Genomic DNA, 16,494 nt, shown 5'->3' with positions numbered 1-16,494 from the left:
GTGTATGTGTGTGTGTGTGTGTGTGTGTGGTCTATGGTGTGTGTGTGTGTGTGGGTGTGTGTGTGGGTGTGATCTGTGGTGTGTGTGTGTGTGTGTGTGAGTGAATGTGTAGATGTTGGGGGAGTCGCTTGCATACTTCTTTGCATTCTGCATGCCAGAGTTCATAGTTCAGAAACAGAAACGATTTATTTATTTTTTTACATAACCACATTTTTGCGTTAATCACCCCTGACCTACTGTTCCATAACATGATGCTGTTTTCCCACCGTGACTGTTTAACACTTTTTTATAGCACCAGAAACTAAAGGATGAAATATGGAAGGAACTAGCAGGCAAACAGTTGGCCTAAAGGCATGGAATAAACCTCTCCATGCTTGGCTTTTCATAGCTTTGACCCTTTTTATTGTGAACATTTGTCCTATCGTTGTTATCTTTGCTCTCTCTTTCACCCCAGTGAAAACAGTGTTTTTCAGGTCTTGATTTACACTTACTGAGCTACTGGCAGGTGGAGCGGATGCACATTTAAAAAGAGTGACGTTCACTGACCCCAAATGCTGTTGCTTCCCGTCACAGCTGAAAAATAACTGTTGAGCTCAAGTTGCCATAGAAACCGCCTGCATAATTGGTCTGGAGTTAGGAGGTATGTAATTATTCTGAAAGTTTCAAAGAAATCCGGCATTGGATGTAATTTATCCCTGTGCTTTATAAAAGAGCGAATGTGCTGCTTTATTTTTGTGAAGATATAAGTCGTCTCCTGAATAGAATCAGTTCTCTTTATTTAAATTCTTCGGTAATTCTGTTATGCTGTGATTTGATTGCTAATAGCAGTGGGCAGCCTTTCTCTGCCATGCCCACATAATTGAATGGAGTCCAAGACAGACAAGCAGCCAGGTTGCTGAATGGCATAGTTATCATGTGCGCTATGTCAGGGGATTTTTTTTCTATAAATGGATTTTTAATTAAAACGGATACAAAAAATGAAATATACTTTCACCAGTTTGATCATCTTGCTAACACTGTATCACAATTGTATGAATCTCCTGCCCAGTATCTGATGTATACTTCTGAATTACAGTTGTATAAAAGTGAACAAACTGAATGTAACAAAACATTTATATGATCTAGCCATTCAAAAATTTCTGCATGCATGTCCTCTAACAGAGAGGCTAAAATTGGAACAAATTTATTGTTCATATTCTTCCAGAATGACCTACCAATATACCCGCCCGAAATGTCGCTGTTTCAGAAATCTCTATAGGTTAACGCGGTCGACTCAGGTATTGTACAGTTTCCTGTACTGGCACTCATTTGCAAAATAACTAATTTCTCTACATTTAATGCCTATATTTTATGTGAATACAACACATTTCAATCGCTTATTCATTAATTGATCTGGGATGTAGCGTTTATTTCTGTTGTGATGTCCCATTTGTGATGGAAACATATTCAGATGGTCATGCAAAAGAGATGCGACTGTCTTATCTGGTTTGCTTTGTTTCTGCACTGAATTCAGATTAAGAGCAGCTGTCATAAAATGAGGCAACGGGTTCCATTAAATATAACCAGCAAAGCTTGGTGTTGATTTGGTTAGCTGAAGAGAGGGAATGGGAAAGAGAAAATGCATTATTGGGACTCAGGAGTAAATACCCCTGCTCCTGGAGTGGCAGACATGGCCCCAGTATTTGTTCCATTCAAACCTATAACAGCATAACTCCATTAATTATTAAGCTAAATGGATGCAGGTGACCATGCATTCGAGGTACTCAGCAGTTCGTCGTCCAGGCTCTGAATACCCAGGCTTTTAATGATCTATCAAACCCTTGTGATCAAGCTCAAATGGAACATGTGGCACTCCTTGTCGCTTGGAGGAAACAGGCCAATCAGCAAAAGGAAGAGATGTCCAGGAAGAAAAGAGGAGGTTAGGATGGGGGCAGTGGCTAGAAAATGTACAGGACTGACATGAGGTCCCAAGATCACCCAGCTGCAGCTTTGCATGGGCAGATGTCTGAAAACGCCACAGGAGTGGTTGTATCGTTTTTAAAGCTGCATGAGGAATTTTAAATAAAGTACGGTTATGTCTTGACTGGATTACTAGAGCTTTTGATTTACATACCTTTGTATTCACATGGATTTGAATGAACATTTGCTCTAAACAGACCTGCATTAATCTAGTACATTAGTCACGTATGCTGTAATGGGAGATACATCTAGGTCTGTTTTAATGGATTTAATCCCAGTGCTAATTTATGAGCCTGTTCCAAGTACTGTCTGTTTTTTTATGGGGTTTGCGAGAGCTTAGAAACTTTTTACACGCAAAGGGTTCAACAGCTGGGTTCTTAGTCACAGATACTGTTTCTTTCTAGTCAGTTAAATGTCTGTAGATGATCTCATTTTTTGACCTTGCAGTTATTTCAGGTGAAATGAAACGTTCATTGTAGTTGAACGCAAATTCACTAAAAGAGATCTATTTTAATGCATGGTGAATATTCAATGCAGTGCACTCCTTTTCTGAATCAGAAAATATTTTTTATTACCATTTTCATCAAAAATATAAAAGGTCAATGGTCATGACACACAATGACGCACGTATGGCTTCTAAATGTTAAATAGTACTGATGAGTAAGTCTGGTGTCTTTCACTGAGTGAACAATCCATAAAAAAATATTCAAAAGACTGTGTAAGGAACAGACTGACAGACAACAGACATCGTGGCATACCCCATCAGCTGAAAGTAGCTTAAGGCTCAGAAAAACTATGGTGTATCTGGAGTAGAACATGTTCACCTTACATATTTAAAGCGGCGTTCAGACATGTGTCTGTAATCATTGCTAAAACAGGAGGAAAAAAACCTTTGAAGTTTACATAACCATTCATTTTATTACAAGTTATATCTGAACTGTCAAAAGTATAATCCTCCTTATTTATCTTATCTCAAATTGGTCAGAGTTAGAGTAACCCTTGTTTACAAATTATAATGTGTTCTGGGTCTGTTTAGTTTCTGCCTTGTCACTAAATTACTTTCTCTCATATGTTACTGATCTAAGATCAAACCCAGTCAGAGGGCACAGAGTTAAGTATGAGTGCATCTGTGAGAAATTGCATTATCCTCCATCAGTTCATTGGCACTCATGTTAGGTCTTTTTATCAAATCAAATTTTTTGGATAACTTGGAGCAGAGATTTTTTTTCCTTTTTTCTTTGACCTTAGGCTCAATCTTTCAATATGATGCAATGGAAAAAGGACTGTGCTTGATCTCAGTGGAGGATCATTGTTTTGGATTTGAAAAAATATGTTCTGTCAGGGTGCTCAGGAGCAAATCCACGGCCAAATAGGGATGAGCGTGCACAGCTCATTGGTTACTTAAAAATACCTCCAGGTGCTGGCATTAAATTGCTCTCAAAACGATATAGGGGGTCAGAGATCATCCTCACTAATCAAAGCTCTGTCCTCCTAAAACAGAACAGTCATTTTGCATGGCAGCCGTGGGACATGAATCATCAGTAATGGTCAACTTACAAGCATGCGTCACTGTGAAACCAAGGCATAAACATTCTGCTGGTACTGTACTTTCGTACAAAAAAAGAACACAAAGGAATATGGATGATAAATTGTTCTATTTTACATGCAAATCTGTAAAGCTGTAAAGAAAATAACAACAAAAAAACATTACTTGTATATGCGAGATACATGTACATGTATAGAAAATGCATGTCCTTCACAGAAGAGACTTAAAACTACTTGTCAGCCTATAAAAAACGGTACGGTCACGGTAGCGTCAGATGTTAACAGCTGAGGCAGATGTTCTAAAATATTTGTTTTGAAACTGTTGTGGGAGGTACTCCTACACTTGATGACTCGCACAACACTTCCTCTTCTCAAACACGCCATTTCAAAAGGAATCGCATGTGATGTACTCAGCTTCACCGAACCCAACTGAAATCTGAAACCATAAACAAACCATTTGAGTTGCTCATCCTGCCTCGGGACATATAAACCTTCTGGTGAAAAAAAAAGGATTTGTTTGCATGACAAAATCATATTTTTCCTAACAAACGTGTCACATAATTATTGACCACTCTGTGATCGATGCGATATCCCTTTTTCAAGCGGTCTCCTTCATTATGTCAGTTATGCTTGTCAAAATGTTTATTACAGCATTTATTTATATAATGATGCCATCCAGACCTGACAGTTTACCATTTTTTTGTATCAGTTGATCAATCTTTATGCTTGTTTGTCAGCAGCTCAGAAGGCCAGTGGCTGCCCAGCATTAGTTACAAACAATGGCCTGACATAAATAAGTCCTTATGTGGTTTTATTATCACTGTGATAATGGCTTATTTAAAATGGTTAGAGAGCCCTTTTAGCTTGTTCAATTTGGAAGCAGTCATCAGTTAGTTGGCTGCCAGTTTTGGAAGATGATAGATGATCTAAACTTGGGCAATGTTTATGAACTGTCAGCAACCAATATTGGGTACTGATGCATCGCCTATTACTGGTCTATTTTAATGTACCATTATTTGTCCAGCAAGGCAAACTAATATAACTACATTTAGCATGGGGCCACTATTGTGTGGAAACATATGCGCAATTATAAAGCATCCAATTTAGTTTCAGTGCTGGTAGTTGATATGGGGCCAACATTAGTTGGCCTCCAATGCATTAAGCATCTGTTGAGAAATTCACTGGAACACTCCCCATGCCAACATTGGCAGCTGACAGATTAGGGATTTTTGGTTGGTTACAGCACAGCCATAATATCCCCCAGTATCCCAGCCTAGAAGGCCATGTATACAGTGCAACACACAGATATTTATCTTTAAATCCATGTTATCATGTTGTGGTAAAATTGTGTCCTTTCACATTTTAATCTTTGGTGATGAGCAGAGCATTACCTGCCTACATGTGCTTTTTTTTTTATTTTTTATTTTTTATGTAGCTCACAGCTGTATTATTATTATTTTTTTGTTAGCTAACACATTTAAGATGACTGTCATCCTAAATATAAGTCTATGAAGTAAGAGACGTTCAATTTAGCAGCAGTTAGTTACTCAGTAGTCAACTAGCTTGATAACTATATAGCATTTTGTTTTCTGTTTAGCAACCACTACAAGCTATGTTAAGTGGCAAAAACATTGAAAATAGCAAGTGAGCGTCTGGTCGTGTGTGTCCAATATAGCTTAGATACTGTGCAGTCAGTGTTTTTCAGGTTCAGTAGTTTATACAGCTCTTGCTAGATTTAATTTTACTAATTGCATTATCCAAGGTGACTTGTATTGCTGAAATTTCACATACAATTTATGCAGACAGTTGAGCATTTGACCTTGCTTAAGGGTAAAAATAGAACCAATGCCAAATAATAATGGCCAGCTCTGCATCAAGGACAGGAAAATTTAATCAGCGTGCCAAACTAGAGATCTGTCTTAAAGGCCTGGATGACATAAAATTTCCTCTTAATGAATTCAGATAAAACTGAGATATTGGTAGTAAGTCCCAAATATAAAAGATGAATTCTTAAACTTGTCTTTAAATCTATCTCAGCCAATGCAGTTGTTAAAAAAAGACTTGGCATGACTAAGGATTCTGATCTTTCAGGCCCACATTAATTACATCACAAGTGACCTTCTCTGACCTGAGGAACATATCTAAATTGAGGAAGATGTCCCTGCAGGATGCTGAAACAATGGTTCATGCCTTTGTAACCTCTCGGTTGGGTTACTGTGATGCTTTATTGTCTGGTTGCACTAATTCAGCCTTGAAATGTCTCCAAATTGTACAGCCTACAGCTGCCAGGGTACTTACAAGAACAAAGAAATGTGAGAATACCAGTCTGGTGCTTGCATCTCTTCATTGGATGCCTGTTAAATTTTAATTGGCTACGAGATTCTGCTCCTAATGTACGAGGTTTGGCTCCAGAATATCTTATCCTTTATTTACTTTATTTAGTTACTTATCCCTTATTACCCAAGATTGCTTCATTTACAAGGTTCTGGCAATTTGAAAATTCCAAGTACCTCTAAAATTACAATGGGAGGCAAAGCCGGGTCCCTTAGCATGTCCATGCCTCATAACCTACTTCTTTAATCAGTCCTTTTGTTAAAATGTCTGGGAAGGGGAAATCAGGACCACAGATATGTTATGAGCAAAGCTAACTGTGTTGTTGTCCTGCCACTGCACGTGAATGCTCTGGTTTGACGTTCTGTGCCTTGTTGGGGTACTGTCTGCTCAAGATCACGATCATGGTTATACACCCTTCCTTCTCATTTTTCAGATGTGCTCAGACAGCATAGCACACTGGGACGTTGCCATATTATGCTCAGGCCTCTACACATGCAGCAGTTAATCTCATAATTAGTGCCCAACCCATTTTTCTCTTCTCTATTTTCTTCCTGGGGGCTTCTGCCGCTTCCCCCAGCCCCCGAGTTTGCTGACCACTCGTCCCTCTCCTGGTCGTAAACCGGAGGCCTTGAAGCATACCTGCGCCCCTCTGAATTGCATATAACTCTACATCTCTCTGCTTGGACTATGTTTCCCGCAAGTCTACCTACCTCTGACTGTAGCCAGCCCAACCCATTTTATTGCATATATTTTTATTCTACCTGTTACAACAGGCCAGCCAGTGGAGGATGGGCTGCACATCTCTAGCCAGTTTTCCTCCTGAGATTTCTTCCCATTGGCAAGTAGTATCTTTTTTCCCACTGCGGAATTTTTTAACCTTAATTTCTTACTTTTTGAAAGTACAGGCATGTTTTTGCCCAATGTTATTTTGTATTTCTGCTGTAAAGTGTCTTTGCAACAATGTCTCTACAAATACAATTTGAATTGAATTGAATCTTAAAGCAACCAAGATTTATAGGACAAAGTCTACACCCTATCATATAAGTTCTATTTTTCATTTTTTGTGTTGTGCGCTCTAATGGGTATGCTTATTCACAGTCTCTCAGCATATTGTCACTTTTTTTTCTTTTTACTGTCAGATCATCAGCCCGGTTGTCGAGCAGCACTGGTCACCCATAAACACTACGAACCACCATGAAGAGAAAGACAGCAAATGTTCCTTTTGAGGGTTTTCACTTGAAAGCCTCACTTTTTCTTCAGGTTGTGTTAAAGATTAACTATTGACATGTAGTTCAAGTCCTATAGAATGAAAAAAAGCATGTGGTATGGTACACATCATAAATTGCTAGGGCCCACACACAGAGATCACACAGAGAGGCAGAGATAAGTTAAATAAGTCTTTTACAGAGACTGTTAACAAGCAAAAACGAAACCACAAACAATGCAACACCAAAGGATAAAACTAGACACGGGGTGGCTAGCACCAAGGACTGACATGACCTAATGCTGGAAATTGAGAAAATCAAGGAAAACCAGAAGCTTAAATACACAGCAAACAACAAGCAGGGACAACGAGCAGACACATGTCGGGAATGTGGTAAGGCAATGATCCAATTACTGCAACAATTAGCTAGGACTAGACACGAAGCACAGGGAATCACAGAGCACAGGCGAGACCTAACACCGGGAAACAGGTGGTGTGGGAACTGATGCCGTGACAATAAATGATGTTACAGTTATGCTGCAAACGCTGTTTCATTTACAGTGTGCGGGGTTAGAAAACTCTGGGGAGCTGGTAAACATACTACACGGATATACACTTATTTAGACTACACTGGTGAGTCTTTGCCTCTTTTCCAAGCCTCTCAGAGGAGTAAGCTCAGAAGCAAAGTATGTTTTATCTTACATGTAGATAAAGGTGTGGTTCCTTGGCAGACTGCCCCCAGGCATGCCCATGATGACCTGGTCGCTTCTGGCATTTTTCAGTTCTGCAACTCATGAAATGCTTGTTATCTTAAGTGTGCGATGCCTACGTGAACTGATATTCCTCAAAACAGATGAATACTGTGTAGTCCAATAGTATGAATATGATGTTTTTTTAAATGAGCTATACAGAAGCAGCTGGGCAAAGAGGGCGGAAAACATTAGGGAAAGAAAGATGATGAATGGATGACATCACTTTAATTCCCTCCTCCTCTAACAGCCGTTGCTTTTCAAGGCAGACTGTAGCAGAAGCAGAATCGCCGTGGCCGCACATCTGGGCTAAAGGGAACACAGCTGGATTTAGACGGGCATAGATTCAATCAAGCCAGGTAGGTATGCTAAATTATTACAGTAAATAAACGGGAGGGAACATTTTTCACAACATTTTCTTCACTTTATGAGACTATTGTAAATACTTTTACCTTGGCAGTGTATATCTGTAATCCAAAAAGGAATTGACATATTTTAAACAAAAAAAGTGAATAAATGATACATGACAATGGTCAATATTGTCAAAGAAAGGATTAATAGAACTAACATAAGAAATTCTGAAGCTTTGATAGGTGGTTTGTCATACATGTGGATATATAGACCACATGTTTTTAAAGCACCCAAAAATGAGGCATCAGTAAATGCATGTGCTTCAAAATACATTCGCACGTGTGAAAGAGGCGGGTTACAGGTATTAAAATGTATATAATTGTTAAATATAGATCAGTGCATGTATTAAAATGGCAATACGTTTCTTTTAATCAACGAATGTGTTGTCAGAAATGTTCCGGTATGTTTTTGTGTTAAACTGGGTTCAGAGGTCAGTATTGCAAGTTAATAGGCATATTTTTGGTTTAATTGAAATTAAATATCTTTTACTGCTTGTTTGTTTTGTTTACCTAATGTATGAAGTCGCACATTTACCAACTTATTTGCATGAAGGTGGAGGTTGTGAAATATTTTCACAGCACATGTATTCCATATTAGTTTAGTGGTAACTATAATAATTAACAGTATAACAGTTATTGTACAATAATAATTGATACGTAAGCAGAGCCCCACTCTGTTTTTATGTGTAATTTTTTCACTTTACCACCATTGATATAATGGTCACTGCCAATCATCCACAAATATACAAAAACAATTTGTCTTCAGGTAATTGATTTCCTTTCAGAAAATTCCTCTATTAAAGTACTAAATAATTCAAGAGAGAACATTATTCTGACTCTCAGCATGTACAGTAAAATCAAGCATGAGGTAGTGTACAAACTGCCATTCAGAGTGATTCAGCAGTTTGCAGATTACACACTACTAACTTTTGAAGATGGTAAATGTAATCATATAGCACCTGAAATGTTGAGAAATTGTAACTATTCTATATTACCGAGTAACTATAGTACATGTAAAAGTATAACCAGACATAAAGAATATAGTCATGTTATCATAGGCAATTAGATCTTTTTGTCACAGCATTTTTTCTGATCCATTAAATTGTGGCAGCAAATCAATGCCGCCATAATTGTTGCGAAACATTTTTTTCTGGAACAGTCAACGAAATTGGTTTGATTCCTGTAAATATTTAATAATTCAGGAGAAGACATCTTGGACTTCTGTGCTAATCCTCAGCAAAGTAAAAAGCAAATATTATGTATTGCATAAACAATAAGTTACTCAGCATACTGATTAGAGAGTTGGCAGAACTCCCAGCCCTAATATGGAATAGTAAATTAAATCATATACATACATATATCAGCATGCAGTAGGGTTGTTACAATGGCATCCAATCAGCTTTACGTGAGGTTCAACAAAATCTAGAGTATGTTAATGAATTGAAGGTATTCTTCTCTTTCATATGGTATAAGTTTGAGAATATTTTCTGAAATAACAGCTAACATTTTGCACACAAATGAAATTCACTCACAGAAAACTAAACTTGGGGTCGCATTGTAAATCTACAGCTGAGACCAAAACCTGCATGAATTAATCAGATTACTTATTATTTTTTTATGCGAACTCATTTCAGTTCACTTACTGTAAGCTTTACCAGTACTTCCATAATTTGTCTACCATCCCTCGCCAGATCAAATTAAATGCTTTCTTCACATATTCACATATTCCTTTCAGGTCAGATTAGAAGTGGGGGACATTTAAATATTGCTTTTTGGGAGAAAATCTAAATGGTAGGGCTAAAAATAATTGTGTGACAATAATACACAATGTTTTGACACTATGAGACATCGGGGTCTAAGGATGAGTCAGAGTAATTCAGCATGTGAGCCAATGGACACCGTGCTGCTGCAGTCTGCAAGCCGTCACATTGGATCGGAAATTCCCGGTGGCATCTTTAGTCATGCCTTTATAAAGTCACTCAAAAACATGTTCTAAAGGGGAAGCGCACCAACCGAGAAGTTTACTGCTGCAGTGAGACAGAAATAAAAACAGCCTCTTTAGTTCAGATTTACTCCTACAATTTCCTTCAGGTAATAATAATTTCATTGTTATAAAATGGCCTGTAGATACAAGTACATTTTGTGGGCAAGGCATAGGCCATGTTTTTAGTCTATTTCCATATCCAGTGTGATAAATTAAATTTTACTTCGAAATTGAAGTAGAAATTGAAGTTTTGCTGACAAAACAAACAGCACCAATAGACAACACACGGTAGCTATATACCTGAAATTACCAAGTTCACCGAAGATGCACATATATGATTGCAAAGTTTCCAGGAAACAAATAGGGAACATAATTCATTCTGGTGTTTTGCTGTCCTGGAATATTCAAATGCCTGAGGCATATTGACTTACTTATTTTCCAGTGTGCTTGGGGCTTATGAGTGGTGGTGTGGGACTGTACATGCGGTGGTGGGGGCGGGTGGCAGCATGGTGGGGGTGATGTATGCCCTACCATGCCAAAGGGCAAAATTTTGTTTTATTTTGCTGTGTTCTTCGTATTTATTCATGTTTTTATTTACTGGTACTTTATATGCAGTTTTTCTATCAGCTTTACATTATGCATTGTTCCACAGTATATCTCCATTTATTTAAAAGATACTGAATTCATATTTAAGTCAATGATTTTCATTTCATTTGAAAAACGTTTCTTCACAGCACCATCATGAGCTCCAACACCACAGAGACGGCTACTTTAGGCCTCACAACGGGTAACGCCACGGTCCACGAGGGCAGCCATGGCAACTGTAGCTCAGAGGGCTGGGATTGGCTGTACACCATGCAGCCGGTCTACATGCTGGTGATCTGCGTGCTGGGCATCGCTGGGAACGTCTTCGTCCTCTCCGTCTTCTGCCTGCACAAGAAGGCCTGCACGGTGGCGGAAATCTACTTGAGCAACCTGGCTGTTGCAGACTTGGTCTTCGTCTCCTGCCTACCCTTCTGGGCCATCAGCGTGTGGAATGAGTTTGACTGGCAGTTCGGGCAGGTGATGTGTCGCCTGGTCAACATGGGCATCAAGGTCAACATGTACTGCAGCGTCTACAGCCTGGTCCTGGTGAGCTTCGATCGCTACGTGGCGTTGGTCCACACCATGTCCCACGGGCGAATGCGGAGGGCGTCCTACGCCAAGCTGAGCTGCCTGGCCATCTGGTGCCTGGGCATTCTCATGAGCATCCCAGTTGTCATTTTCAGGAAGGTGGAATACATAGAAGAATTTGATGTGGACGCCTGCATTCTGGATTACCCGTCGTTTGCGGTGGAGGTGGCCTGCGACCTGCTCCTGGTCCTTTTGGGGTTCCTCATACCTCTGTCGGTCATCTCCTACTGCACGTGTAAGATCATCCAGGCTTTGAAGAATCAGAACGTGAACAAGTTCAGCGCGGTGAGGACAGAGAAGAAGGCTACTCTCCTGGTGCTTTTCGTATTGCTGGCGTTCATGTTTTGTTGGATTCCGTTTCACCTCGTCACGTTTCTCGACGTTGTTGTTCGGGTCATGGGTCTCACCGAATGTGAACTGATCAATGGCCTTGAGATCAGCAACCAGGTGTTCACCTACCTGGCTTTTAGTAACAGCGTGTTGAATCCCATTTTATATGTGATTGTTGGAAAGAACTTCAGAAAGAAAGTTAAGGAGGTCTTTGAGCAAATATATCAGAAAAGAACAAGAGTGACTGGATCAACTCGGTCAAATCTGTCATCAACACTGAAAACCATTATTTGAGCTGTTTTACAAACGAAATATGTGATTAGACGCCTGTGGCCTCCATTTCACTCCTAGAAATTGAAGAATTAAGCTGATAATCAATTTTTCAATTGTTAAAATATATTAAATATTTATGATATTTATAATAGTTTATGTATATAATGTTCTTTCCATTTAATGTTTACTATTTATGTGTGATTCCATGCAAAAATGTACATCCTGTGTAATATGTAAAATGTTCTCACAGATCTGATTGCATATCAGAATGTTGAATGGCTTATTTATCAAACATATAATTGAATAGATGCTAACCCTGAAGCACCAGCAGAAGCAGGCCCAGATAGTATGACAAATCATATGTTATTTAAAAAATGGAACTCTAAACAAAAACTAGCATTAAGGGAAAACAGCAACTAACTACAAAATGCCCCCCGCCCTTTAAGTTGACCTGTAGCATTCTAAGATTTACTTTCTAACATCTGTGTTATACAGTCATTGCTTCCAAATAGTACACCAGTATTGGGAGACCTAATGACTTATTCCCTCCCTCTTGTGTAATAATGGGGGAAAGCCTGTTGCCTAAATCTCTCTTTACTTGAGCAATACTATGACCAACTATTGTGCTTTGCCTAGTGGGACTCTCAAAAACACTCAGGATCTAGGTTCTATTCCTTGGGGCATGTCACTACACCAAGACCTAGTGCTTAACCTGACCCAGGAAATACCCATGTTACAGAGTGCAACTCAAGTAAAATTTGTAAATGTTGAAGCAGTATTGAAAGACTTTTTAAAGTCAGCATGTGAACATAAGCAAAGATCAATACGTAACTGCTGATGTTCTTATGAAAATAAGCATTTATAAAATGCATTTATAAATGTAGGCAGATGCTTTTTTTGAAATAGAAGATTTAAGGACATATGTTCTTTTTTATTTTATTTGAAATAAGAATAAAATAAGAACAACTCAGTATATATAACAAAATAGAAATTAAACATTGATGAAGACCAAGCAGTATTAATTAATTTGTTTGTGTATGTATATGTGTGTGGACATGTATTTTGTTAAGTGTATCATTTCAAGAGAAGCTATGTAATGTAAAGTATCATATGTGCTTTTTTCTGTTGTTAAAACACATGTATTGTGTGTATATGTGTCATATGAAGCAAATGTACCATGCAGACATAGTCCATAAATTTTCCACAAATAAAATTAAGAGAACAGTGTTTTATTTTTGAAACCTTTCAGATTCAGATTTACTGAAGTAAACTTGATTAATGTGTCACAGAATTTCCAGTGGTGCTATAAATTCTCTTTCTTCCACTGAGGTTTGAATGACGCAAACTTTAACAGTTTATTTTGTAGAGAAGGCCCTATTTTATTGGTAGGAAGCTCCCGAGACAGACTCAGGTCAGTCAAACACCCCCATATTCACCAGACATGCCAAAAGGGAGAACACTTATAGTTGCCTAAGAGCATATGTTTACAACCATCTTGGGTGGAAAAACCAAGATGATGAAAACAGTTGAATCACTAAATATTGTTTCATAAAATATCGGTTTTCCTTTCAGTGTAGCTTTTTTTTTTTCTTTTTTAAATAAAAAAGTTTGTCTGGAACTTTTCTGTTTTCACAGTGGTTTTGGATTCACTGGCATACTGCTCAGGACATTCATTCACTTTTCACAACTGCACCCAGATGTATTTCCTTCCTAAGAGCAACCATGTTTCCTGCGCCTTCACGTCATTGAGGTAAAAGCGATGTGCCATCTGTCGACTGGTCCATTAACTCCATTCAAGGTTAGGCTATATCAACAGATGACTTGTTTTAGTTAGCAACCACACCCCCCCCCCCTTCTTATTCTGTTTCTATATAAAAAACCCAAACACACTGTGCTCTCACTTTTAATTTTGCCATCACGAACAAACGGCAAGACATACCTTCTCAACAGCCCTGTGTAAATCTTTATGTTGCGTTCACTTACTCGTTCATGTTAGTTTTTTCTTGTCATCAAATCAACCAACGCATTAAAAAGTTTTTACGTTTTATTTAAACTTTTATTGAAACGTTGACCATTTCCCAATGGTGTCAAACTCATCTGAAGGCACTGCACCAGCCACAGGCTCCTGGGCCACTGATGGAAATGAATGCAATCATACTGAAGCCTGGGAGTGGGTTTACTCCATGCAGCCAGCCTACATGGGGGTCATCTGTGTCCTGGGCATGGCCGCCAATGCCTTCGTCCTCTGTGTATTCTGCCTCCAGAGGGAACGCCGAACCGTAGCCGACGTCTACCTCGGCAATCTCGCGTTGGCCGATCTGGTCATGGTCTCCTGCCTGCCATTCTGGGTCGTGACCATCACCCAAGAGTTCCACTGGTTGTTCGGGGAGGCGTTGTGCAAGCTGGTGGGCTTAACCATCGCCATGAATTACTACTGCAGCATCCTGTTCGTCACGATGATCAGCGTCGACCGCTACCTGGCCCTGGTCAGGCCCATGTCGTCCGTCAGGCTGAGGGACGTGTCCTGGGCCAGAGTGCTCTGCCTCGCCGTCTGGGTGGTGGCCGGTCTCCTGAGCCTGCCAGCCCTGCTGTTCCGCACCGTCAAGCCCTTCCCGGAATACGGGGTGGAGGCGTGCTACCTGGACTACCCCCACGAGGGCTGGAGGATCCGCTACAACATGACTGTCAACATCTTGGGCTTCCTGATCCCCCTCACGGTGCTGTCTTATTGCAGCTACTGCATCATCACTGCCCTCAAGAACAACCAAATGAGGAAGTATTCTGCAGTAAGGACGGGGAGGAAGGCCAGACACCTGGTACTTATTGTCCTTGTAGTCTTTATTCTTTGCTGGCTGCCCTACCAGGTAGTCATGTTCCTGGACACACTCTATTACTACCATGTTCTTAGAGGTTGCCTCTGGGCGAGTGGTATTGATATTAGCATTCAGCTGGCTACTTATCTTGGTTATGGCAACAGCTCACTCAACGCGTTCTTGTATGCTATTGTGGGGAAGCATTTCAGGCAAAAGGCAACAAGGATCTTTAAACTCATTCTCAACCGAAAAGACAAGAGTGAGACCTTGAAAACTATTAAATTTACATCAATCACTAGATACAATGAGTCCATCAATCTGGGTGATTCCGAACTTTATCTTAGAAATACTTTAGAATCATCGAATTAAATTAGGCTAATATTCTGTGGAAATGACAGAACATGGAGTAATAGATGTTCAATGTTTGAGGTAATTTGTGATTTATTTTTTCCTTCTACACATATTTAAAATATATAATACCTGACATGTCTGAATGTAAAGATCTTAAAAGTGACCTCTTCTCTGTAATAAACATTTTTATCATGAATAATGTGAAATAACATTAGGACCATCAAGTGATAAGTGGATAATTATTTATAATTAATAATGAAATTCTATTAATTTCTGTGAAGGAAACCATTTAAAGTCAAATGTTTGTTTGGTTTGCACTACTGAGTGTATGTTTTGTGATTTTTCATTGTTCATTAGTTCTTCACACATCAATTTTGTATAACCTGTACTGGTCTGTGGCAAACTAAATGGCGAAACTGAATCAAACAAAACCTCATGGCCTCTTTATTATATTTATTGTTTATTCTTGACAGGGTTTGAATTTTGCTTTCCACATTTTCCTTACTGTTCTTTTGTCACCATCTGGGTGATGCACAGGAGCCATTTGGTACCATAATGCTAACCACAATTATATGAAGTGGTGGGGAAAGAAAGGCAGTTACATTGGGAGAGGATTGGATGGCCAGGCTGAGAGCCTGTTTAGGCTGGATAAATAAGATTGCCTGTTTAACTGGATAAATAACTACCTCTCTCTTAGCAGCTACCTTGGATACCCAGCCCTGCCCAGTTTTACCAAGTGGTCCTGACCCATCCGCTTACTGATGCCTATTAATTCTCCTACTTTATAGTCTGATACCAATTTGATAGGTAATGGCTCTTTAACTGTGTTGATTTTACTGACTGCCCATCAATGGTGATGAGTGACAGTGTGATTTTCTAAACCATGGTGAAGATATTTATTTATGGCAAACTACAGCTTTACAAGAGTTCTATCAACAGATTGCCATAATGTTTCTTTATTCACCCCATGATAAAGGTGGTTGATATTTTCCATGACATCCAGCATCCAGACTACAAGTGCAGGATACCCCTTTTTTTCTTTAGAGACCACTGTTTACACATTTAAGTAATCACTTCAGTCTTTCATGAGCTAAGTTTACATTAGTACAAAAATATATGACATTCCAACATTCAATTCAAACTTTATGTGACTTGTCTAATGGAGATTAACACTGTGCTTTTACAAATAAAAGTTGGCTTATTAAAAACACTACACTTAAGCTACCTTTATAAAAACACAAGCTCTGTGAAATGTAAAACAACTGTTCTAAATCTTGGTGGTTGTTATGCACACAGGTACAAAAGTGCAGGGATATACTCAAGGAATGTAGCAACTGAAAGACTGGATAAGTTACACGCAACTGAGATA

At 39.1% G+C, this 16,494-nt stretch overlaps 2 protein-coding genes across 2 annotated transcripts in view; both read left to right on the top strand.

Annotated features, from left to right (window-relative positions):
- LOC135247936 (B2 bradykinin receptor-like) overlaps positions 1 to 15,528 on the top strand; it is a 119,832-nt gene extending 104,304 nt beyond the window's left edge. The window contains exon 2 of the mRNA XM_064321940.1: positions 12,212 to 15,528. Coding sequence (XP_064178010.1) covers positions 14,043 to 15,143 — 1,101 coding nt within the window. The 5' untranslated portion in view covers positions 12,212 to 14,042 and the 3' untranslated portion in view covers positions 15,144 to 15,528. The remainder of the gene's footprint in view (positions 1 to 12,211) is intronic.
- On the top strand, positions 7,817 to 13,188 carry LOC135247941 (B2 bradykinin receptor-like). Its single transcript, XM_064321955.1, has 2 exons — positions 7,817 to 8,150; positions 10,920 to 13,188. Exon 2 carries the CDS (start codon positions 10,927 to 10,929, stop codon positions 11,980 to 11,982), a length of 1,056 nt encoding a protein of 351 aa, XP_064178025.1. The 5' UTR covers positions 7,817 to 8,150; positions 10,920 to 10,926; the 3' UTR covers positions 11,983 to 13,188.
- Positions 15,529 to 16,494: the final 966 nt, after the last annotated feature.

Source organism: Anguilla rostrata, chromosome 1, assembly GCF_018555375.3.
Source record: "Anguilla rostrata isolate EN2019 chromosome 1, ASM1855537v3, whole genome shotgun sequence".
Classification (NCBI taxonomy): domain Eukaryota; kingdom Metazoa; phylum Chordata; class Actinopteri; order Anguilliformes; family Anguillidae; genus Anguilla; species Anguilla rostrata.
The sequence above is the reverse complement of the archived record's forward strand: the minus strand, read 5'-3'. Positions and strand labels throughout refer to the sequence as shown.